Genomic DNA, 25,940 nt, shown 5'->3' with positions numbered 1-25,940 from the left:
CTTTCCTATCCTTACTCCTTTTATTTCTCTCTCTTATCTAATTTCTCTAATGTTTCCAGAACTATATTGAATAGGAATGGTGATAGTGGATATCTGTAGTAGACTGGTAACTGGTGGTCAACTTAAACATCAACTGAAGGGGATCAGTGTGGTACTGAGCATGAATGGCCCACCTGAGGATTGCTGCCAGCATAAAAAGGAGACCTGGAAAGGAAGAGTAGCATTGTGGGTTCTCCTAGGTGTTGCTGTTGTTTGGCGTCACTGGTCCTCCTGGGGAACCTTGTCATGCTGGCTCCCCTAATATGAACTCCACTGTTATCATCAAAGGAGCTCAGGACCTTGTTGCTGAGAATGGCTACAGTTCTTTGGGGGAACTCTTGTTACCTTACACATTGCTTCCTGGCTCTGTAGGGGAAAATGTGTGCTGTTTAATCTCCAAGATAAGTTTGTCACTCTGGCTTCCTGATATGAATTCAGCCATTATCACCACTGGAGGAGCTTGGGACCTCATTGTCAATGAGGATGGCTGTGGTACTTTTCAGGGGAGCCCTAGTCCTTATTTTGAGCATCATTTCTTGTCTCCACTGCAGAACTCTCAACCTACTGGCACAGCTCCTCCACCCCACTGGCATAAACTTTCTAGTTTCCAGCGCTGACCTTTGGGCCTTCCCCGTACAGATTCATGAAATAGACTTGCATGAGTCATTGGCATGGGCTCTAAGTTTTCAGCTGAACTCAAGCAGGTTACTGCCATAGGATCCAGGCCCTCTGCTGGATTTTCTAGGTGTTTAGTGTTGTGGACAGATTTCCTGCAATTTTTTTGTATTTGACTCCCTGGGTAATCATTATAAATAATACTATAAATTACATGTCCTGGGCTAGAGATTTAGCTTATTGACTTAAGTGCCTGCCTTGCAAGTACGCAGTCATGAGTTTGATCCCCAGTTCCAAAAAAAAAAAAAAATTCATGTCCTGTATGTAATTATTCTCCTTGCAATCCCTGACTACAACAACATCCTTGTTTTATTCTTGATTTTTAGGGTGGAAGCTTTCAGTTTTTCTCCACTGAGTATGATGTTGGCTACTAATTTGTCAAAGATGGTTTTTATTAGATTAAGATAAAGAATTTTCCAATTTTCTGGAGGGATTTTATCATGAATGAGCATTTGGCTCTGTCAAAAGTTTTTTCTGCATCTATTGAGATGATCATGGGATTTTTGTCTTTGATTCTGTTGATGTAGTATATTGTATTTATCGCTTTGTGCATGTTGAACCATTCCTGCATTCCTGGGATGAATACCACTTAGTCATGGTCATGGCAAATAATTTTCTTGATGTTTTACTGCATTCCATTTTCTAGTATTTTACTGAGGGTTTTTGCATATATGTTCAAGAGAGAGATTGGCCTGGAGTTCTCCCTTTTGGTTGAGTCTTTCTCTGGTTTTGTTATCAGAATAATACTTGCCTCCAGGAATCAGGAAGTATTGCTTCCCTTTCAATTTAATTAAAGAGTTTGATGAGCACTGCCATTAAATCTTCCCTAAATTTCTTATAGAATTCAGCAGTATATTCATCAGGACTTGGGTTTTTCTTTGTTGGTAATTTGTAAATTAATTTTCAGTCTCACTAACTAGATTATTCAAATTTTTTATATATTTTGATTCAGATTTGGTAATTCATTGTATCTAGGAATCTGTCCATGTTTCTGTGTTTTTCATGCTATGACAGTAAAGATTTTTGAAATAGGTATTAATAGTCTTCTGAACTTCCACAGGATCTGTAGTAATTTTACCCTTTGAATTCCTCAATGCATGAATTTGAATCTTTTCTTCTCTTTTGTTGATAAGATTGACTAAAATTTTATTCTTTCAAAGAAACAATTCTTTGTTAACTTTTGTATTGTTTCCTTAATTTCCATTGTGTTAATTTCTGTTCTGAAATTTATAATTTCCTCCATTGAATGGGTTTAGGCTTTCCTTATTATTTTTCTAGAAGCCTGAGGTGCAACATTAGGCTGTTTATCTATGTTCATTCTGTTTCCCAGATGTGAGAATTCACTGCTATAAATTTTCCTCTGAGGACTGCTTTTGTTCCATTCCGTAAGTTCTGGTATGTTGTATCTGCATTCTTGTTTAGTTATAGATATTGTTTAATTTCTTACTTAATTTCTCCTGTGACCCACTAGTTGTTTAGGAGAGTGTTATAAATGTCCATGTGTTTATGGAGTCTTCTGTGGTTTCTTTTGCTATTAATTTCCAATTTCATTACCCTATGGTCAGATAATATGCATGGAATAATTTCAATTTCTTTGCATTTATTTACACATGTTCTGTGTATGATACATTTTAAAGACTATCCCATATGCAGCTGAGAAAAATGTGTATTCTGATGATGTTGTGTGGGTCGCTCTGAAAACATCTACTAAGTCCACGACTTTGGTTTAGTTCTGATATTTCATTGCTAACTTTTTGTCTAGTTGATCTGTGTCTGTGGCAATGGGGTGCTGCGGTCTCCCATTACAATTGTGTTATTATTTGACTTTCATGTCTGATAATATTTGTTTTATCTTGATGCGTGCTCCCATATTTGATACATACATATTTATGATTGTAATCTCTCCTTCTTGAAGTTTCCCCCTAGCAGGTGGAAACTTTTTTATCTGTTTTGATCATTCTTGGTTTGAAGGTCAGATCTCCTGTAAACAGAACAGCTACCCCTGCTTTTTTCTGAGTTATTGTTGCTTGGAAGATTGTTTTCCATCCTTTGACATTCAGTCTATGAATTAATTTTTGAGTTAAATGTGTTTCTTGTATACAACATATTGTTGGATCTTATTTCTTAATCCATTCTTCCAGTCTATTTCTTTTGATTGTTGAATTGAGATCATTTACATGATGGTTATAACCGATATGTATTGGTTTATCATGGTATTTTCTGCTATTGGTTCCCTGCTTTTCCTCTCTGTTTAATTGCTTGCCCTGCGTGGACATATATTTATGCTATAGTTTTTGGAATTGTGGTCACTTTTATCTCTGTCTAGAATATCTTTTAGTAATGTTTGCAGTATTAATTTTGTGGTCATGAATTTCTTCAGTTGTTTTTTGTCATGAAAGTATCTTCTTTCTCCATTAATTTTGAAAGATAGTTTGGAAGGCTACATCAGTCTGGTTTGGAAGTTGTTTTCTTTCAGGATTTGAAATACTTCACTCCAATCTCTTCTTGACTTGAGGGTTTGTGTTGAGAAGTGTGCCATGATTCTGATGGGCTTCCCTTATAAGGGATCTGTTCCTTTTCTCTAACAGCTTTTAGTATTGTGTTATTGTGCTAAATTTCTTGAATCTGGATTATTATATGTCTTGGTATAGTTTTATGTTGTCCATAGCTGTTGGGGGTGCTATATACTTCATTTATTTTAATGTCAAATTCTTTATCCACACTTGGGAAGTTTTCTGCCATTCTTTCTGTGAAGAGATTTTTTATAGCATTTGTACTGTCTTCAGTTTTCTCATGAACCCCAGTCAATCTTATGTTACACTTATTTGCTTCATCTTGTAGCTTTTGAATCTCTTGCTATTTTTAAGTTATTCTGTTCATGATCAGTAGCTGCAAATTTTGCCTTCAAGATCTGAAATTCTAGTCTCTCCTTCATTCAATCTGTTGCATACATTTTTTTTATTTTGAAGAGAATAAAACTGAATGAGACAAAACAAAATGGGGTCAATCAAAACAAAAGTATGGACATAGCAACATGACTTAAAACCAAAATATAAGGTGATCAACAATGGTTACCATAATGCCTCTTGTTATCTTCAAGAGAATTGCCCATATCATCAGGCATAATAAAATTGAACAAGACAGTACAGAACAAAATCAATAAAAATGAAACATTGGAGACATTGTAAGACTTCAAAAGAAGATAATAGTAAAATCAGAATGGGTATCCTAGTAAATCTTATTGTCTTCAGAGTAGTTGCCTAGACCCTCAAACTTGATACTATCACACAAAACAGATTCGAATAAAATCAGTCAAAACAAGACAGTGAAAGCAATACAGGGCTTCAAATTAAGTTAATAGGAAATGAAAAATGGTTACCATAGTATAACCTGCAAACTTTGGAATACCTGTCAATGCCATCAAACCTAGTACAAACAGACAAACTAGAACAGAATGTAGCCAAACTAAACAGAGCAATGAGAACAATATGGTTTTCAAATCATGATACAAGATTAGCAATGGCCACTACCTCCCTTTTTAGACAATTCCTCCCCTTTCACTTTCTCAGGGTGCATTGTTCATTTTGTATCCTACTAACTCCTTTCGTTTTTAGATTATGGAGGCAACCTGCTATTCACCTAAGTGATTCTGAACCTTTTACCGCTGAGCATGATCTAAGTTGTATCCCTTTACCTACAAGAGCCTTATAGCTGAGTAGTTCTCCTTTGTATAAAAGTGTAATGTCTTCCCAACCAATCTGCACCTGATGGGCAAGCTATCCCCACTTTTATTTCTAGTTCCCTGTCATATAGAACATTGTTTTCTCATCTTTGACCTTCAGTCTATAAACTCTCTTTCCAATTACTTATATTTCTTATATAGAGCATCTCAATGAACCCTATCTCCTGATCCACTCTGCCTGTGTTCCTTCTTATTAGTATATCAGGATCATCTATATTAGTGATTATAGCCAACCTTCTCTGCCTCATTCTGCCATGATATTTTTCTGCTGTTGATTGTACACTTTGCCCCTTCATTCGACTGTCTTCCCCATTCAGTGACCCCCCCCCATTACTGTTCCTGAAACTATGCTCTTTTTTGTCTCTACAGTGTCCTTCAGTATCTTTTGTAGGGTTGGTTTGGTGGTCACAAACTCCCCCAGTTCCTCTTTGTCATGGAGGCATCTTGTTTGTCCACTAATTTTGAGAGAGAGTTTTGCAGGTACATCAATCTGGATTGGAGGTTATTTTTTTTTAGGACTACTGAAATACTTCACTCCAAACTCTTCTTGATTTGAAAGGTTGTGCTGAGAAGGGTGTCATGAGTCTAATGGGTTTTCCTTTATAGGCAATCTCTTCTTTTCTCCGACAGCTTTTAATATTTTGTTCTTGTGTTGAATTTCTGGGATCTTGATTATATATGTGTGGGTTTAGATCTATTTTGGTGATAACTGGCTGGAGTTCTGTATGCCTCATATATTTGAATATTGTTTCCTTTTCTTATACTTGTGAAGTTTTATTTAATTATTTCTATAAATAGCCTTTGTATTTCACTTTTGTTTACCCCTGATTCTTTGCTCACATTTTTTTTTCTTAAGCTATAGATCCTCTTGTCATCTTTTAACCTTTGTATTGTTACTTCCTGGTTCCTTGTTATTTTTAAGAGATTTTTCCTTTCATGACCACAAGTTGCAAACCTGTCTTCAAGGTTTGATAGTCTATCTTTAGTTTCTTTCAAGTAGATTTTCCAGCTTTCAGTGGAGTTTTTAATTTCCTAGTAATCTCTTTGAATCTGTTTCAAGTATTCTAAATGTTTTTATATTCTTCATTGAAAGTTTCCCTCCTTTTTCTATACTCCTCTATGCTTCCATTCTTTAGAGGTGCTTAGCATTTCTTTTATTATTTTTCTTATATCTTCCTTTACTTGTAATAGTATTTCTGTTTTCACTTCTTTTATAGTTTCACGAAGTTGGTTATGTCAGTTGTCACTTCAGAAACTGCAGGTGTGCAACTCCCGATCTCTTCTGTGTTTACCTCTCCTAGACCAGTACTGCTTGGGTTGGAGGCCAAAGACTGTCTTTTGTTTGTTCCTCTTGTCATGTTTCTGGCTTCTTCCAGACAAGCGGGTGGGGGGGTCCCTGGCACTTCCTGTATTGGTTATAATTACTCTGAAGCATGCTGGCTAGGGATTTCTGCTGTTTTCAGCTTTCCCCAATCTGTTGGTGACTATTGGAGTAGAAGCAGGGGGATGGGAGACTGGCCCCTCCCTTCTGAGCTGGTTAACCACAGGGAGTCTTCACCACATTAGTGTGTGCAATATAGGAAGGTTAGTTAGGGATAACTTTAGGGAAACCTCAGCCTTGGCTATTGGATCCCATACAGGGGCAGGACTCAGTCCAAGCAATTTTCACCAATCTGCTCTGCAGGAGTGGCTGAATGAAGCCAGCTGCAACTCTGGTTCTGGGCTTATCCTGCCTGACTCCAAAATGGCACCCATTAGCCTACCCCCACAGGAGGACTGAGTCCCCACACTAACCACTGGCCAGTGTAGTTCACTGGTCCACTGCTCCCCTCCACTACCATGTCTCCCCATCGAGCTCTTCAGGCTTGCTAGCCACCCGCTTCGCTACGTCTGTGGGTCTCTGGATTCCAGTGGCACTTCTCATACAGTGCGACTGACTCCAGTGAAGGCACCTCCAGCTACCACCTTTTGTTTAAGTTTTTCTTTTCCTTTCTTTTTTTTTTATTCTCTCTGTGGGCTTCGATTTTCAACTAGTTTTTTCCTGGGTTGAGGGGAATTAACAATAGCCATCACCTTCAGAAGGAGATCTCCCTTAGATTTTACATTGCATATTGTTATCCTCTGAATAGATGATCAGACTACCAGCTTTAGGGCTACAACATCAGTGAAACACTAATCACTACAAGCATTAAATTGTATTTTACCTCAATAGCTATCATTATAGCCTGTGTTTCTCTGGGTCAGCTGGTTGCTTACAGGGACAGTAGGGACCCTGGCTTTTCTTGTCTCCCCCCCCCCCCGCATATGCCAGAAAGGGTTGGTATCTGGATCTCTCTTCATTGGCCCATGCATGGCACCAACTCACAGGGAGGGCTTGCCTCTTGTTGGCTTCTTATTCTCCTACCCCGCAGTCTGCAAATGGTACAAACTCATGCTGGCGTCTGGATCTCCCCCCATCAGCTTGCACATGGCACCCATAGGTGATCCTTCATGGCTATTCTAAGAACCCACCTTTCCAATTTGTAAAGGAGTCAAAGTTACTATTTGGCTTAGCACTCAATCCTTTGGTACTAAGCTGTGGTAATGATTATGACCCCATATAAGCACAGTATTATCATATAAAGAAGAAAAACTGATTATAACATATATGACATCCTGGCTAAAGTAGTATAGATAGTAACAATAGTTTCAAGCACATCTTACCTACTGACAAACTATAGTAACCATTAGCTATCTCAGACCACAAGAGCAAACTCTAAAGTTATATAACAAAATCCAACATATAGCATGTACTTATTTGAAGTGATTTTCCCCTTAGTGGATTGATTTTACCCTTCTGTGGGAGATGGGTGTGGGGGTTAAGACTGGTAGGGGACAGGATAGAGTGATGTATAAGGTCACATATAGTACAGTCAAGGCTGGAGGTCAAAGGATGATCACCCAAGTTTTGGGAAACTCAAGGACACAGGAGAGAAAGAATGAAATAGAATGTGAAGGAGTAATCAGAAAGGTAAAAGACAATGTTTACTTGCTTGAAAGTTTAAATTCAAGGCAGGGGATATAGCTCAGCAGCACAGTGCCTGCCTGGCAAGCATGAGATTGTGAGTTCTCTGGTACAAAACAAAAAAGACCAAAACAGAAGTTTAAATTCAACAAGTAGTTGAATAGAGAGAGAAAGAGGATCAATAACAGAAAATTCAAAAGGTAAGACTCATCAACATAAAAAAGAAGAAAGAAAGAGAAAGAGAACAAAGAAAAAAAGAAAAAAGGAGACCAGGGAAAGAGAGGAGAAAAAATAAAAAGCCCCAAACCAAAAATAACCACAAAATGCAAAACAAAGTAAGATGATGTCCAATCAGACAAGAAAGGGATAGTCAATCCAACAAGCAAGGGTGTCTGATAAAACACTCCTGAATGAAATACCCTAGTGTTTACAGTTCTGTGATAATGTCCATGTGAGGTCCCAGAAGTGAGTTGGATATGGACCTGATCTCGGCCGCTGGCTGTGGGGGCTGGGACTGGCCTTCTGTTGGTGGAGTTCTCCAGAGGCTGACCACTGGGTCCTCGCAGCTGCTTCAGACACTTCTATGTTGCTGGTCTCCCTGGGTACTCCACCCTCCAAAGTCATGTGTGTGCCCACGCCCCTGGGTCCCCGCTGTCATGAGTCTTGGGGAATTCCAGTCAGTCTGCCAGCCAAAGGCATGCGTCTGTTCTCTAAATTTCCTGTAGAATTTAACAGTGAATCCATCATGACCCGGGCTTTTCTTTGCTGGTAAGTTTTTAATTACATTTTCAAATTCATTGGCTGCTATCAGGTTACTTAGAATGTTTGTATCTTGATTTAGTTTTGGCATTTTGGCTGTTTAGAAATATGTCCATTTCTTCTGTGTTGTTCATCTTATTAGAGTGCAGGTCCTCAAAATAGATATGATTGATCTCGATTTCTGTAGGATCCTAATTCAAGCAATTAGGAATGAAAAGGGGCAGTGCTGTGAGATCATACAGAAATCGAGAGGATCTACACTGGTTCACCTAACTTACCGGCTGTATTGTTACTACTGCTTTGGACTTTCCAGGTTGCCAGTCCCATCTGTCCATCCTGTGAATCCCAGCCGGGTCCCCATTGTGTCACCAGTGATCTCAGCAGCCCACCTTCACCCTGCAATCTCACTGGGCCGCTGCCCACACAGGTCCTCTAATGGAGGGAGGGGTCACCCACCTCCCTGCTCGAGCCAGATTGATGGAGGGGGTGGTCACTCATGATGTTCCTTGTCATTTTTTTTATATAATTCCTACCTTACTAATATCATTGAACCCCACCTTACTAATTTACTTATATTTTCTTAATTTTTACTGTTTGTTTCACACTTAGTTAGCTTTGATGAGGCCTTCATTAAAATATTTTTTAACTTCCATGAACTGTCCAGATTTTTACTGACCACCCACATAAGGAATAATTTTTTTGCATTTATATGCAAAATTATGTTCCTGAAATTAGCAACTTCAGTGTACTTTTTATCCTAATAAAATTGCTTAGTGTACTTTTTGTCCTAAAAAAAAATAAAGTAAATAAATTATTTTTAGTTTAAAAAATAAAGGAGGACAAAACTTTCTTTTTAAAAACCACTTAGGAAGTCACATGAGCTTCATGTAAATATCAGTTCTTGAATGAGTGGGTAGAAGAATTGAGTTTAGTCAAGCGTGATGGTGACCTTTAGGTCACCTACCTGAGTGCGTGTGCATTTTTACAAATGTGAGGAATAGCTTGAATGAGACTGCTGGTACACCAGCAAGATTAAAAGAGACAAGTAAAAAAAAAAAGAAAAAGAAAAAGTCCTTGAGAGTGATTTTGTTTTTGTTTTTTTGTCTTCTTCGGTACCAGGGATCAAATTCACGACTGCCTGCTTGCAAGGCAGGTGCTTATGCCGCTGAGCTAAATCCCCAACCCCTTGAGAGTGATTTTGAAAGCTACTTTATGCCTTCCTTTTTTTCCCCCTCTTCCTTTCCCTTTCTTATCATTATTCTTATATTTCCTGATTCATTCCATTCACGTTATACAAGATAACTTTTTAGACATTTTTAGTTTTCCCCAGAGTTTCTGATTCTTATTATTCTGTAACAAGTGAAACTCAAAGTTGTCAAGGCAGATAGCCACAGGATGATAAAGAAAAAATTGCTTCAGGATATGAAAATAACCCTTATTGAGGGGCCTAGCATGTCCCAAGTACTATGCTAAGTGACTTGTATATGTCACTTGACTCACTTTTACAAGATCTGAGTCTGACTGTATTTTCAACTTCATATTAAGGAGGAGAAACTGAGGCACAGAAACATTAAATTGTTGATAACTAGCCAGATCACCGAAAATTAGCCAACGTGAAGCTTCAAATCCAAGACTCTAACTCATAAGCCCACCACTTAAATGCCCAACAAAAAGCCCCAGAGAAATCTACTGTTCAGAAGAGGCTGACTCTATTTGATCCAACCAAACTACAGTGCTGGCCTGGGGAAGAAATTTCTACATCTTGTACATTTGCAAAGACATCATTCTGAGAAAGGAATCTCTGGCCCAGGATATTAGCTACCAGCAAATATTGGCTCAATTAATTTTTTAAATTGAAAAGCTCATAAGGTAATGAATGAATTCATTTACCCAACAATTAATCAGCCTATTGCCAACTATTTAGCAACTACTATGACAGCCCAAGTGTGCAGTTTAGGACCTGGGAAAGCAGAGACAAGTCAGGGAAAATGTTCTACTTGAGGAAAACATAGCCTTATGTAGAGAGAAGACGAAAAGACTTGACCAAGGTAATCAACAACAGTATGCAGCTGCTTTTGTGATTTACAGTCTATAGTTCCTCCAGGAGTCTAAAGACAGGCATGGAGTCAGGTAGCTACTCCTGCCTTATGTGAGGTCCTCCTCCAGCCATCACTCTTGCTCAGAACTCTGAAGCTCATTTCCTCCCCTCTTACATCCGCTGAAGTCCTTCAAAAATCCGGAGCAAACTGTATTTCTCACCATTGATTTCCTACTACACCAAAGTTAGTATTAGCTCCTTCTCCTCCATGGTATACTACAATTCGTACGTAAGACACAGACCTGGCTTACCACTTCACAGACTGATCCCTGCTCTACTTCACCGTTTATACCCCAACACCAAGTCTCAGGCCTGGCAACACAGAAGCCACTCACTGAATTATTTAGAGAGTGCATCAACTGAATCTGAATGTAAGACCAGGGCGTTGGATTCCACCTCTGTATGAATGATTAATCTCCTGCTTAGATTATCTCCAAAAAATTTTTATCTATGTTCTACCTGACTACAGCCAGCTTCAAATCCTGGCCTCTGAAAGCCCTTATAGCACCCAAATATTTGCATTACAGAGTCAGGTGCTGGCTTAGGAGTCGCTGCTTACGTGCTGTTTTGCAAAGTGACCCCAGGATAGTTCACTTCTGCCCAAGGCCTCCACAGTTAGCTCACAGCTCAACCTGATTCCCTGTGCCCAGACCAACAATTGGAGTAGATGTGTTCTTTCCTACTGAACCAGCCTAGTGCTTCCAAGTAGCAAGTGTACATCTGAAACTCCAGCATCCTGGGCAACAAATACATTCCTCCAGTGCCTGCTATACACGAGCCTATCCTTCCTGTCCAGGACACCATGGCAGGATGAACACCATTAGTCCCTTCCCAGGGAAGTGACACATCCCCCTTGTGTTGTGTTTTGGTGAAGCCATGGCAGGACAGTTGCCTCACCTTCTTTCTCAACCCAGTCCTAGTAAGTGGCTCCTCGTCTTCCCCTAAGTAATCTGCTTTGCTTCCTGATGTTGTGTCACAGCCATGAATGTGCTGCCCTGCTCACGCTTACTGACTGCCCAGAGTCAGCATGCTTTGGTGCACAGGTGCAAATAGCCTCTTTGCTGTGCAAACCCCTCTTTATTGCATGCCTATTATGCCTCACAAAATGTAGCATTATAACCTCTCTTGCAAATGAGGAGAATCAAGCCCAAAGAGGTGAGCAGGTTTTCTACATCCCCAGGCTGATTCATAATAGAACAGGGATTCAAAACAGATGTTCCTGAGCCCAGCACCCATACTTCAACTGCTTCTCTAAAAGCAGGATTGCTACTGTTCTTACACCCAGGAAAGGGCAAATTATATAAGATCGTTGTTTCTGTAGTATCTTTGAGAGCCTGAAGCCTGACTTTCTCTAAGAGGAATCTCTTTGCTCTTCCTGGATAAGCCACATCCTCTTGCTACAGGAAACAACCAGCCCTACAACACTTTAGTGGACACCTGAGAAATAGACCTTTGCATTCAAGCAAACGCTACAAGGAGGCTAGTATTATTATTACTTTATGATGCCTGGAGAGATTAAATAATTTGCCCAAGGATCACACAGTAATAGCTGGCTATTTAATCAATAATGCCTCAGGTTGGTTCCTGTAACCTGTGCCAGCTGCAACTTGCCAGTTGCCTAGAGATGAGTCAGTGTCTGATTGACAGCGGAGTAATGGTCTCCCATGTCCTCCTTTCCACTACATATAATCAGGACAGCCACCCTGCCTCCTCCAGTGGGGAACATAAAACTCTTACAGGTGAAAGGATTATATATCAGCAACACAGCTAGAACCTTGGCACACGACAGAGACAAACCATGAAGAACACGTCATGCAAAAGCACCTGTGAGAGCCACAAGTGTCATGAACTTTACCCCACCAGCTGCAGTGCCTTTGTGCAACATCCCCAAACCACTCTGAGTCATAAATGATGAAAGAATGGACCTGACAGTTTTATCCCCTCCTGGTCTGAAGCTGTGCTCTGGTCTAAGGCTGGAGTCTGGGAGCTGGAAGCAGCACAGTCCAGTATGCAAGACCTTCCCACAAAAGGGTCCAATTTCAGCTAGTCTGCCAGAATCAGCAGCTTCCTCCACCACTGCACTCGTGTGTGGCGCCAGCTCGAGTTGAGGGGTGGAAACATGACTAACTCCGGGGTTTAAACTAGTGACCTGAACATTTCTCACTGCATATTCACACACCAGAGAAGCCTTCAGAGGACTCGACCTGAACAAATCCCTTAATCTTCCAGAATTTTTTTCCTGGTTTGTTAGAGCAGCCAAGGGTGGGGTGAAGGCTTTTGTGAATAAAAAGCTCCGTTTCATTTTCCCCCACAGGAGAACATGGCCAAACGAGTTGCCATCGTGGGAGCTGGGGTCTGCGGCCTGGCCTCCATCAAGTGCTGTCTGGAAGAAGGACTGCAGCCCACCTGCTTTGAGAGGAGCGATGACGTTGGGGGGCTGTGGAGATTCACCGTAAGTGGGGTTTCAAGTGCTTTTATTTACCCGTTAGACAATGGCTTGACTGGTGGTGAACACAGACTTGTGTTTCTTCCCCTTGGGATGATGGCTCTGGATTGGCTGTAAATTTTTGCTGAGTGAGGGGAGGGCTGGAGGGGCCGTGGAAACTGAAGGACAGAAACAGGCTAAGCTCTGAGGGAGGGGTCAGCAGCCTTACTAACTACACGCGGGGTTATGAGGAAGAAATGTTTTCAAAGGAGCCCACAGAGTGAGGAAGAGAATGGAATCACTGGAGCAAGCCAGGAAAGTCCAGGACTGGGAGAGCAGAACCAGGACGGGATCAGAGACTGCAGTGTTTGAGATTTCAGACTGTCTGCAAAACCCAGCTGCTTTTACTCACATCTTTTCCCAGCCGTGTTTGACCTAGGTTACAGTGACACAGAACTCAGAGTTGAGTTCCACAATTGGGCCCTACTGGTCAGGCAGGCCCAGTCTACGCTAGGAACGATCAGAAATAAAGAATTTAGGTTGGGAGTCCTTTTATCTCCCTGAGTGAAAGAAGTAATACTACCAATTCTCACTGGGGTTATAGTCTGGATTGGATAGCAGAGAGCAGATTACAAAGCCCACCCTTGACTGGCCTGCAGCCCACGCTCTGCTTCAGGCCTTTGAGACCCTCAAGTCAGGCAGAGAAAAGTATTGTGTGAGCCCTATGCCTCAATCAGAGCAGCATTTGGGTCACATTGCTCCAAAGCTCTTAGTTCTGCTCTTTCAAGGGAAAAATATTACCCAGGAACTTTAAACATGCTAAGGAGAAAGCTGTCAAGATAGTGAAAATCAAAATATCAAAGTGCCTGACCTCCAATCCTATGAGAAGCCAATAAAAGACTTACAGAAGGGTGGAATTTCAAACTGGGACAAAGTAATTATTTTCTATCTCAGTGAGCAAGGCTTATAAGCAGTCAGGGTTGCTAATGTAGTCCCATTTCTCCAGCATAGCTTGGCTCATATATAGAACTGCATATCTTAAAATGTACCCAGCCACTAAATGTGATCATCAATGTATAGAGACTTTCCAAGAGAACTAGATAAAACAGCATGTCTGTTCCCATCATTCAAGCTGCATGTATTCCAAAAGGATGGAAGAATTCTCCTTCTCTTTTATGCCCACAGAATACCTAACTAATAATCAAGCAATCAATCTTTTCCATAATGAATCTCAAATTCTTAATGCTGTAGTTCAGACAAACAGAACTGATAAATCAGTTGAGAGCTAGTTGAAAGCTTTAACTTGTCCAGCTAAATCAGTAACTATTTTGGGTAAGGTAATCTCAGTCAAAGCAAAATGTGAATCCAAAGATCAAAAGCTATGCTATGCTTCTTGAGACACAAGACAAAATGCTCTTTAGTTAAGTCACAGACACCTTATTATTAACATGAAAAATTGTCTAAGAATTGAGAAAAATAGGCCTAAAGCCAGCTGTGTCCAAATAACTGTGTAACACTGGCAGATTAAGTAACTATGCAAAAAGCACTGTGGTAGACACAAAAATTAAGATTCCCTGAGTAGGTGTCAGGCAGACAGAAAATACTAAGACCCTGTAAATCAGTAACAGTGCTGATCTGAAGGAAGGTTGGATTATAGCTACTCATGGAAATCCAGGAGTGCTTCATAGAAGAAATAGCCTTTGATGGGCTTTGAAGGACATCAGCAGTCAGAAGAAAGAGAGCAGAAGGTAACAGGAAGGGAGGTAGCAAGGAAAATATATCCACTGTGTTCAAAAAATGAAGACAGTTTATTGGTCCCTGTGGTATATGTAAGAGGAATAACAGGAAGGAAGAGGTTGCCTAAGTGAAGAGGTTTGTATTCAACTCACAATGCAACGGGTAACCAACAAGTTTGAGGAGATTGCTTGTTATGATTGTTGTTAGTTTGCTGTTATGTTTGCTTCATGTGCATTCTGAGGAGACCCAAAGTTCTCTGTAGGCAAAGAGAAAAATCTCTGGCTGATAGGAAAAACTTGAATACACAAGTTCAAATTGGGACCAGATCTTGTTGGAAAAAAGAAGTGGAGCTGTAGGCTCAACTGGAAGTTTAGCAGTGAAAAAACAGAAAGACAAGAGACACTTTCTCCAGAGACTAGAGGAACAGGAAAAGTGAACACAGAGGGAAGAAAAGAGAGGCCGTGAGAGCACAAACTCCAGAGACCCCAGTTCTTTCTGGAAAATATGGCAGCTGGGGAAGATGAAGAAGGTGTTGGGATGGTAAATGGAGGTGGAGAATTAGAAAAACAGAAAAAGTCACGAAAAGTAATTCTTAGCAGGACACCAAGATATCTGAGAGGATTATCAAGCAGTGACCAAGGTAAAATGAGACCTGACTAACAAGTTATTCCACCTCTATTACCTAATTATAAAATAAAAATATGGGACCAGTTTGAAAAACAGATACATCTGAATTTCTAGTGGCCTAGGAAGTAGGAAAGTCCCCACCACATACCTGTATTTAGCAGCCCTGTCTCAAGACTGCAGCTTCTTGAGATGCCTCTGAAATATTTTGAGATTCCTCTGACGGCTGATGAAAAATCCCCAAAGTAGGTGATGTTTAAGGTATCTGCCAGCTGCTCCATACCATGAGTATTTGAAGTCTTTCCAAAAACTTCCCTTTCCTTCTACACACACACACACACACACACACACACACACACACACACACATGCATGCACACACGCATGCACCCCACTTGCTGGCACAAGTATGCACCCTGCAGAAGATCAGCTAAAGTTATTCTGGCATGCAGAGTGGGAGGTCCATTCAAAACCTGCAGAATTAAAAAGTCTTCTCTAGCAATGGCTGTGTTTCCCAGGAGATGTATATACAAAGTAGGATCTGTAGTGTCCAATATAAGGAAGGACCTCACTATAAAAAGAGAGATGAAGTGCAGAAATCCAACAAAACCTATGGAGAGGACAGTTTCCATTTCCATATAGGAAGAGAACCCAAAGCTTACAGAGATTATAAGTCATTGCCCGTGGCACTGCCAAGGGCATGACCCTAGTTGCTCCTAGCTACCACAGCCCGAGGAAAGAAGATGCTGAGAGAGGGCAGTGGGAAATCAGGAGAGAAGATAGTGGCCAGTAAAAAGCAAAGGGACACACTGGTAAAGAACCACCTCTGGCCAATCAGCACCTCAAGTGCAGGTGGGACACATGTGTACTCCTGTGGCTCAGCCCTAACCCTAACCCTGCAGGCTCCTGACAGGGAGAGCGACTCGGGGGAGTAACACTAAGTAGATTACCTCAGTCACAAACAGTAGTTAAAGAAACAGAATTTGAAGGATTTTTCCATCACTAAAAATCTTAAAGCAAACAACTCTACTCGTAGAGTTCTGTTTCAGTCTTCGAATCTCTGTGACATATTCCAAAGTTCAAGCATTTTCCCTGGACCCCATATCCTTCTTTAATCTGCCCATGCATCCTTTCATTTATTTAGCAAACATTTACTGGTCACCTACTCCATGTGTGTCTCACACACTCCATGCATGCATTTTTATTCCAGTGAGGGTAATGATGGGGAGGTAAACACACTTCATTGGAAATTTTTCCCTTAGCTATTTCTTCTTTTCTGCTAAGTCTGATTCCTACCTACACTCTTTAAAGGCCTTATTTCTAAAATTTCAGTAATCTCATTAAGGTTTCCTTTTATCCACATATTTAATATCATTTGCCAAGTTCCTGTTATGTGTATCGGGGTTCACCTGACACCACATTCCCGGGCTCCCCCAGATTCCTCTGAGGTTGCCACAGCTCTCCTGTGCTGCAGACCCTAAGACTGACTCTCACCAGGAAGAGGGGGCAGAGACAGTGGTGTTTGTTTCAACTAAAAGGAAATGAGAAACAATGACTCTTGAAGCTCAGGGGATCTGAGCGACCATGATAGAGAGAAGGCCCCTGGTTAGGACTTTTCATATCATTTTCAGTCTATTTTTAAAATAAGAAAAGACCTTTGACCTGGCAATTCTGTTCCCATTGCCTCCCTGAAGGACACAGGCTTAAGACTGTAAATTCCCTTGAAAGTTCTAGATAAATCACGTGGATAATAGTTAACCTTTATTGAGAGTTAATCAGACACTGTTCTAATGGCACTGGAGCTTTCTATCATTTCTGTTTATCTTACAGTATGTATCTCTGCTATCCTCACATAGACAGGAGAAAACTGAGACACAAAAAGGTTAGAAAACTCTGAAGATCACCTGGCTAAAAACTGTAGAGCTTGAATGGGGACCCGGGCAGTCTGACTCTCGGGGCAGTGCTGGTAAGAGCTACTTTCCAGGCATTTGCAGTCTCTTTCCCAGCTCAAGGATCAGACAAATGCTTTCTGTGGTATGTGGAGTCCCACCAAGCATGCCAGAGAGTAACGGTGATTTCCCACCGTGCTGCAGAACTGAAGTGGAGCAGGAACCCCCTGCCCACCCCCCGGCCTGGGCATGCTCCTATTCACTGTCCTTTTTCCACAGTCCATCCTTCTTCTCCTCTTCTCTCTCAATCATTTTCCCTTCATGAGAACAAAATCTTCCCTTAGATGACCCCATCAGTTCCCAGAGGGCATGTGCTCCCACACTCCGGAGGGCCATGGCAATTGGCAGGCCTGCACAGGGACAATGCCAGCTGAAGAGGTGGGAGGGAGAAGCCTGGAGGGCCTGGGGATCACCCAGGCCAGTTGCTTACCAGGGCTAACTGGAGGGGAGCACCCAGAGCCCACAAATGCCATTCAGAACAGCACAAGCCCATGCTCTTTGTATATGTGGTAAACACCCTCAGAAATTGTATTTTTACAGCAGGAAAAAACAAATCACTGGGAAGAAAGAGAGCAGAATTCATTTTTGGATTCCACCCTAAGGGCTGAGTTTCCTTTTACAAACCACAGCTTCTCATGTGATAACATGTGATGCATTATTTCACAATAGCTATGTGTCCTGGAAGCTTTTCTTTACAATTACCTCCCTAAATTTTGCAGAGGGGTTTTCGTCCCCCTCAATTTTTGTCTGTTTGTTCCTTTTTAAAGGTCTCATAAAATTCATGATTTTCTGGCTTATCCTATGCCAATGAGTCTCCATTACTCTCTAATGTTTCAACATGCCATTAAAATGCTTTAAATTTTTGAACTATTTTTATGAAAATCTTTACAAACTGTATTATATATAACTACCTCAAAAACAGTATGGGTGGGGCTAGGGATTTAGCTCAGCGGCATAAGCACCTGCCTTGCAAGCAGGCAGTCGTGAGTTCGATCCCTGGTACAGATAAAAATGAAAAAGACTAAAAAAAAATAGTATGGGTGTCAAATTTAGCCTGGATTACTAAATTTAGCATGATAGTATTGACAACAAAGTACTTACTATGTGATATTTTTGGAAGTCATAGAAACACAAAGAGAAGTTGGCTTTTCACTAACTGATCCTAAAATATCTATAATTGTTGATTTTCTGCCAATACTTCAGGGTTTTTTCTTACTGTTTATTCTTACTTCAACATTACAGGTTTTTTAAAAATTTTATTTAAAAAGAAAAAAATCAAAACAGAAAAAAAGGCAGAAATAATATAGAATTTTAAAAAAACAGTAGAAAATCACTAGTTGATAAATTATTTATTGTCATGTTAGAAATAGTTGTTCAAGTTACAAAATTAAAGCACACAAAGTGGACATTCAAACAGTGAGACTGCAAACAGTTCTGCTCAACCATCCAACAAAAACTTAGTAATATGGTTATCTATCTTACAACTACATACACGCAGTTATATCCTTTAGAGCACTTTCTTTTCCTCTCCTTTTTACAATAGCACTTACACATTTTGGATTTTATTACTCCTACAGTTATTACTTTTACACTAGAGACATAATGTGATATTTGTAAATATAATTCTTTTTTAAATTTTTTATTATTTTGAAAGTAGCAAAATATAACAGAATAAGACAAAACAAAGCCAACTGAGACAATGTAATGAAGTTGGTACAGAACATCAAGCAGGTTACCAAGATAACAGGTTCCATAGTATATCTCGTTATCTTCACAATAGCTGTTCTTTCAATCAGGTATAGCAAAATCAAATGAAATAAAGAACTTATCAAAACAGAATATTGAATAGAGCAATACCAGTAATCAGATCAAAGCAAAACAGTGATAAAGATATTTGCCTTCAAAGAGATAGGAGAAGGAAATCCTCCTTGTTTGGTATATTGCATATGGTCAACTTCCCAAGAGATGCTCAGATCTCTGGCTCCCATTTACTAAGCCCACGTGCTGGTAGGCTCGTGGCTGCATACCAGAAAGGCAAGCTGGTTGCTTGGTTTCCCAGCACCCTAAGTTCCAACATGGTGCAGATCTCAGGAGATACTGGGTGGTTCTCACCCTAGGGCAGTCACAGCTTGCCAGAGCCACAGTTGCTTACCAGGGAGGAGAGCTGGTTGCTTGTAAATATAATTCTTATTTATGAGAATAATCTCATTTCCTTCGTTTACCTATGAAGGCCTCAAGATCATCCTTTTTTATAGCTGAGTAATATTCCATTGTATAAAACACCACATCTTTTTCATCCACTCTGTAGTTGATGGGCATTTTGGTTGTTTCCAAGATTTAGCTATTACACATTGTGCTACTATGAACATGGGTGCACATATATCATTATGATATGACCTTTTCAGTTTTTCTGGGAAAATACCCAGGAGGAAAATAGCTGGATTGAATGGAACTTCCAATCCTATTCTTCTGAGAAATCTCCATACTGATTTCCATAGTGGCTTCACCAGTCTACACTCCCACCAACAGTGGAGCAGTGTTCCTCCCCCCCCCCAGCCTCACCAACATTTGTTATCAGTTGATTTCTTGATGGCAGCTATTCTTTCTGGAGTGAGATGAAATCTCAATGCTGTTTTAATTTGCATTTCTTGAATGACCAATGATGGTGACCATTTATTCATGTATTTATTTGCTATTTGTATATCTTCTTCTGAGAAATGTGTGTTCATTTCAGATGCCCATTTTTGGAGAGGGTCTTTGAATTTGGGGGCTTGATGGTTTTCAATTCTCTATATGTTCTGGATATAAGTCCTTTGTCTGAGGGGCTGCTGGCTAAAATTCCTTCCCATTCTGTGGGTTTTCTTTTCACCCTGTTGGTGATTTATTTTGAATTGCAGAAATGTTTTAATAATATAAGATCCTAGTTGTTGATTCTTTCAAGTGTTTCCCATGAAGTTTGCATTTTGTTCATGAATTCTCTGCCTTCCCCTATGTCTCTAGGATTTCTACCTACCTTGCCTTCCAGTAGATTTAGTGTTTCTGTTTTAATATTTAGGTCTTTGATCCATTTAGAGTTTAGTTTTGTGCATGGTGATAGGCATGAGTCTAGTTTCAGTCTTTGGCATGTGGAGAGCCAGTTTTCCAACACCATTTATTAAAGAGGCTATCTTTCTTCCAGTGAACATGTTTAGCCCCTTTGTCAAATATCAGGTGGCTGAGTGTTTTTGTAGTTGTGTTTGCATCTTTTAACCTGTTCCATTGATCCTCAGGCCTATTTCTTTGCCAATACCATGCTGATTTTATCACTAACATTACAGTTCTTTATAACCATGCTTCTTATTTCTTTAAGAGAAAAGCTGATTAACGTTTTGATTAAATCAGATCAATTTTACATTCAATTCTAATATCTACCCTCAGGTCTGGTGAAGTTCTAAAACTGTGCTATCCAACACAGCAGTACTAGCGCCACAGCTATGAAACACTCAAAATGTAGCGACTATGATTAAGGAACTATATTTTTATTTTATTCTATATTAATTAAACTCAGTGTGGTTATTATAAAACTTGTAAGTACATTTAGATCAACTTAGCTAATGAAAATTTAACATCTGACTCTATATGTGTAAAGTATACATCAGTTTGAAGATTTAGAATGAAGAAAAGGAGGAAAATACTTCATTAATAAGTCATATTGATTACATGTTGAAAGTATAGCATTTTGAATATATTTACTTTTTGATATAGTATGCTTTTAAAGTTAATTTCATTCATTTCTCTTTACTTTTTTAATATAGCGAGGAAAAGTTTAAAAAGTACATGCATGTGTGGCTACCAAGCAGTACTATTGTAAAGACCTCCCTCAAAGCATGGTCCACACATTAGCAGCAAATAAATAAAGTATGTGAGTGTTAATAAGGCTGGGAATTTATTTAGTGGTGTAAGCACCTGCCTGGCAGTGAGAGTTGGTGAGTTTGATCCCTGATACCAAACATACATACACACACACACACACACACACACACACACACACAAACAAACAAGCCTGTCAAAAACATGAAATCTCAAGCTTTTCCACAACTACTCAATCAGTTTCTTCATGTTAATAAAATTTCCTAGGCAAATATTAACAACAGCTAACCACACCAGAATGTCTAGAGAGTTATAAGAACTTTTTTCTTCATTTCTAATTAATGATAGACTACTGTTTGTTAAATATAATTAAAATTCATCTTTATAAAAAGTGAAAATAACAGGAAAACATGTACAAAATATAACAAATACAAAATTTTTATAGACTCAGAAGTCACAAAGTTGATTTCAATAAATGTTATAAACACAAAATAGAAATAAAAGAAAGCAATTACAAAAATGGACACATTTTTAAAAATTAAAAAATTTTAAAAATGGACACATTGTTCTTTGAAAATACACACAATAAGCAATAAATATAGAGAAGAAAGAGAGAATACTATTACACTTGTACCTTTTTGCCAAACAAAACATTTGTATGAATAGCAGTTATCCATGTTAAACGCCTGCAGGCACACCTTCAATGCATTCTGTTCATATTATCTAAAGTTTATAATGCGACAATTAAGCTTGCTTCTTACTTATCGATATGTATAATCTGGATTGGGTGGATGAAAATGTTCTTTGTAAGGAAGAATGTAAATTTAAACTATTCCTAAGTATTGTGTAATTGTACTTAAAGTAGAGAAACAAGGCTAGCAGGCTCATGCTGATTTGAATGGAAGAGATTTTAAAGCAATCTTAGCAAATTCAAGGTATTATTTTTTAAAAAACTATTTACTGTGAAACTTTATAGTTAAATATGACTTATCTTCAATAAAATAGAATGGTTGCATATTTTAAGCACTTTAGGACAACAATTTCAAATTAAACTTAAAACGTCATTTAATATAATGCAATTCTACTATGTGTGATTAGCTCATGGCTCAAACACCACCGCAACTCAGCACAGAAGTTAGACAAGACACCAAGACCGATCTATGCTCTGTGCAACGAACATGAGTCCGCGTGCTTGGATATTGAGCAATGTCAAGAGATTGCTATAAACGGTGCTAATTGCTTACTCTAAGCACGTGTTTATCTCATCTCTGATATGGGTACATTTCTACGGACTCCTTTTCATTAGCAGTGACTCAGATGTCCAAGCAGAATAAATAATCAAGAATTAAATAGTCATCTTTCTCAGAAGTTTTAGCTTCTAGCTTCCTAGGAATGCTCTGAAAAAGTGGGGCTGTCAGATAGGGGATGCAGATCCGGAGGTTATAATAGTCGGTGCATGTCAACCGATGAGATCAGTAACACTAATTGAAACTAGAGTTATCGTTATAACTTTTTTCTCTGTGATTGATGTACAATTATAGACCCGTTCATTTAGGGGAACAGAGTAAGCTATTTCTGTATGTGAAATTTGCATTCGGATGTCCCCCTTGCCTACATATATAAAATAATTTTTATTTCCCTGGAAATGGAACTACATATCCAACATAATAAATAATAGTAAAATACTGAGGATCTTCCCAACTGAAACGAGAACAATCCTCCATAACACCATCCAAGACAGAAACAATATACAATAAAAACAGTACTACATTTTTACTGCTTAATCTTTGGTAATATCACAAGACTTTAATGTTTACTAGTTATTCAAGCCAAAACTGGGGTTGGGAACCTAGGTAGAGTGTGCCATCTCATAGTTTTCTAACATGGGAATCTTTAACTTGTTTGTTCTCCCCTGCAAGTTCAACTGGTCTTGCAAAATTCTATACATACTACCTCACTACTATCAAATCCCTGCTCAGTGTTCCAAATGCCATTCCCTCTATGCAAGCCTTCATTTAACATCAAACATATTTGTAATTTAGACTCTTAACTAGTTTCTTTCTCTTTCTTTGAGCCCTGGCTAGTTCATCTTTTGTAGAACCAGTTTCTTTCCCAAATTTAATAGGAATCACTTCCGTGTTTAAAATATTCAGTATATTTCCAAGACCTTCTTATAAAAATCCAAATACATTAACATCCGATACAAAGCCTTCATAATATAAAACCCACTTCTCCATAATCTTTTCAACAATTTTCCATGAAGTCAATGTGCCTAGTAATTGATCATTATCCCAAAACTGCTTCCAAGCTCTTGTCTACTCTATTCTCCTGTACTTTGCAGTGATAGTGATTGTTTATGAACAAATGAGTTCACCCCAGATTTATTTGTTAACATGTACCGAATAGAATGGTAATCTTGACCGGGTAGTTTACACTAGGGCCAGTGTACTCTGTATTTGAAAGATGGTAAACATTGTATCACCTTAAGGTTGGAAATGTTTTAGATTTCTTTTTCAAAAAAGTTATCTATTGTGTGTGTGCGTGTGTATGTGTGTTCACATGTGTGTGCTTTTTATACAGGAATATGTTGAAGAAGGAAGAGCCAGTCTCTACAAGTCTGTAGTGTCCAACAGCAGCAAAGAGATGTCTTGTTACTCAGATTTTCCATTCCCAGAAGATTATCCAAACTTTATACCCAATGATCTATTCATAGAGTATCTCAAACTGTATGCAAAGCAGTTCAACCTTCTGAAATGTATTCAATTCAAGGTAAGACACAAAACATCAGGCTGGGGATACAGCTCAGTGGCACAGCGTCTACCTGGCAAAGGCAAGATCCTGAGTTGATTCATGATACCAAAAAAAAAAAAAAGACACAAAACATCAATTGATAGTTTGAAAGTATTTGCCTATTTTCTACTATCTATGTATAACATAACTCCCCAAGTTCTGCAGACATGCTGAACTCACAAGATTAGTGACATCTTTTCTGGAGGACAGATTGCTAATATAAATGTAGAGATCCAACAGGCCTTTCAAATACTATAAGCCAAACAGTAAACTCACTAGAAGAGACTTGAGAAATCCATCTTTTTTGAAAACTTTGAAAAGGATTTTAAAAAGGCAGTAAAATCTGATCATGATTTCTTGAATGAACATATTCTAATTGTAGAGTTTGGAAGGTGGTAGAAATCCAAATCTCTTAACTGATTTGCTCAAATTCTCACAGTAAGAGATAGGATCAAGATCACAATCTCTGAAGTATGTTTGCTGTGGGCCTTATTTCACAGAGAGCTTTCTCTTTAACAAGAGTTACTTTAGTAGAGACATATATTATATATACAATTGAAAATATACATTCAAACCAAATAGCTTATGTAAAGCCTTAAAGAATATGTTGCTGAAATTTTCTCAACTCTATAGAGCTGTTGAAAAGTGCTAACCTGATGGCCTGAATATTTTGGAAGCAGTCCAAAGTTTAAAGAATATAGTTTTGGTTCTCAATGAGCACATATATGTCCATAAGAACTAGATTCTGATTTAGGAAATTAATTAATTTTGTGGTAACAGATTGAACCCAGAGCCTCATGCATTCCAGGCAAATGTCCCAACATTGGCCCCAGAAATGATATGTATAGTAAACCTAATACAAATCAAATTTAAAAGAAAAAATAATTCACTAATTTAGAATCCTGATTAGGATTTGAGGGTTCAGTTTATTAATTATGTTTCATCTGTCCTCTACAAATTTTGAAATTTTAACTGGTGTTTCAGCCAACAGGATCTTAGTGGAACCAACTGTAAATCACACCTGTGATTCTTTTTTCAGACCAAAGTCTGCAGTGTAACAAAGTGCCCAGACTTTGATGTCACTGGCCAATGGGAAGTGGTCACTCTGCATGAAGGGAAGCAAAACTCAGCCATCTTTGATGCGGTCATGGTTTGCACGGGTTTTCTCACTGACCCTTATTTGCCACTGAGTTCCTTCCCAGGTACAGCATTTCCTACAAATGAATTTCTGTTTTCCCCTGGGACTCAATCAAGCTACTTGACTGGTCTGGGGATGAACTCTTATCATTCCTTATTCATTGGCTACATTTTTGAGGTAATGATTTTTTTCTAGCCAGAACTATTTCCACCCAGCCAGGTTTTTTGCTTGGGGGGGGGGAGGGGTTTCAAACAAACAGAAGAGTATAAAATTATTAAATGGACTTATGCTCCATTCAGGTTCTATATCCCTCATTAATAAAAAAAAAAAAAAAACCAGCACTCAGAATGTCTTCAGCTGCACACTGCCAAAGTTGATCTTAGAGGCCACAGAGGTCAATCTGTGCTTAAAGAAAGAAGCAATTTGATTTTTTATTTGTTTGCTTTAAATGATCCATAACAACTAACTAAACCCAGAGGTTTATGGCAGTCTACCAATAATTAACAGAGCCACGTATCTTGGAGGACAAAGTAATACACCTTTAGGTCTCAGTTTCTTTACCTGAGGTTTGCAACCATGACTAATGCTAACTGAAGTCAAATTTCAATTGGATTTCCACTCCAAGCAACAGAAAATTCAAGGATTAGTCTAGTTCACCTACAGTAAACTAGAGAAAAATTGAGAAAAATTTTGAGAAAAATTTTCTCCATATCATCAAGATATAGCCTGGAGTGATCCCAAAACATATGACAATAAACTCACGCTCCGCCATAGTCCTGGGTCTGCCCCAGAAGTCTGTTAAGTCACAGTAGCATAAAGTGTATCCTGAAAACTGTCATAGAATAGAATCATTGACCAGAAAAGACCCACATTCAATCTTCTCCCTAATGCAGGAAGTTATTCGCAAACAACCCTGACAGAGACCCAAAAGTCTCTGCTTGCACGCATTCAAAGACAGATTCTCATTAATCCACAAGAGAAAGGAACCCTTTGTGAGTTCCTGCCTGGAGAGCAAAGCCCTAAGAAGCCAACTTCTCCATTCACTCAGGAAGAAGCCCTTGATGCGGGGTAACCTGAACATCCAGGAAGCTCTATGGAACAGTGAAATCGCA

The 25,940-nt window shown here is 39.1% G+C and overlaps 1 protein-coding gene across 3 annotated transcripts in view; it reads left to right on the top strand.

Moving 5' to 3' along the window:
- Fmo1 (flavin containing dimethylaniline monoxygenase 1) overlaps nt 1–25,940 on the top strand; it is a 39,649-nt gene that overhangs the window by 4,254 nt on the left and 9,455 nt on the right. Inside the window, exons 1-4 of one of the 3 annotated variants that reach the window (XM_063240177.1) lie at nt 8,205–8,228; nt 12,632–12,769; nt 23,481–23,669; nt 24,730–24,892. In XM_063240177.1, coding sequence (XP_063096247.1) covers nt 12,638–12,769; nt 23,481–23,669; nt 24,730–24,892 — 484 coding nt within the window. In that variant the 5' untranslated portion in view covers nt 8,205–8,228; nt 12,632–12,637. Of the gene's footprint in view, nt 1–8,204; nt 8,229–12,302; nt 12,324–12,631; nt 12,770–23,480; nt 23,670–24,729; nt 24,893–25,940 lie in introns of those variants that run through there. The other 2 variants (XM_063240175.1, XM_003474740.5) reach the window with 2 other exon arrangements.

The sequence above is a fragment of the Cavia porcellus genome, unplaced genomic scaffold (genome assembly GCF_034190915.1).
Source record: "Cavia porcellus strain 051 isolate PalLab524CR breed Dunkin Hartley unplaced genomic scaffold, mCavPor4.1 scaffold_29, whole genome shotgun sequence".
Lineage (NCBI taxonomy): Eukaryota > Metazoa > Chordata > Mammalia > Rodentia > Caviidae > Cavia > Cavia porcellus.
The sequence above is the reverse complement of the archived record's forward strand: the minus strand, read 5'-3'. Positions and strand labels throughout refer to the sequence as shown.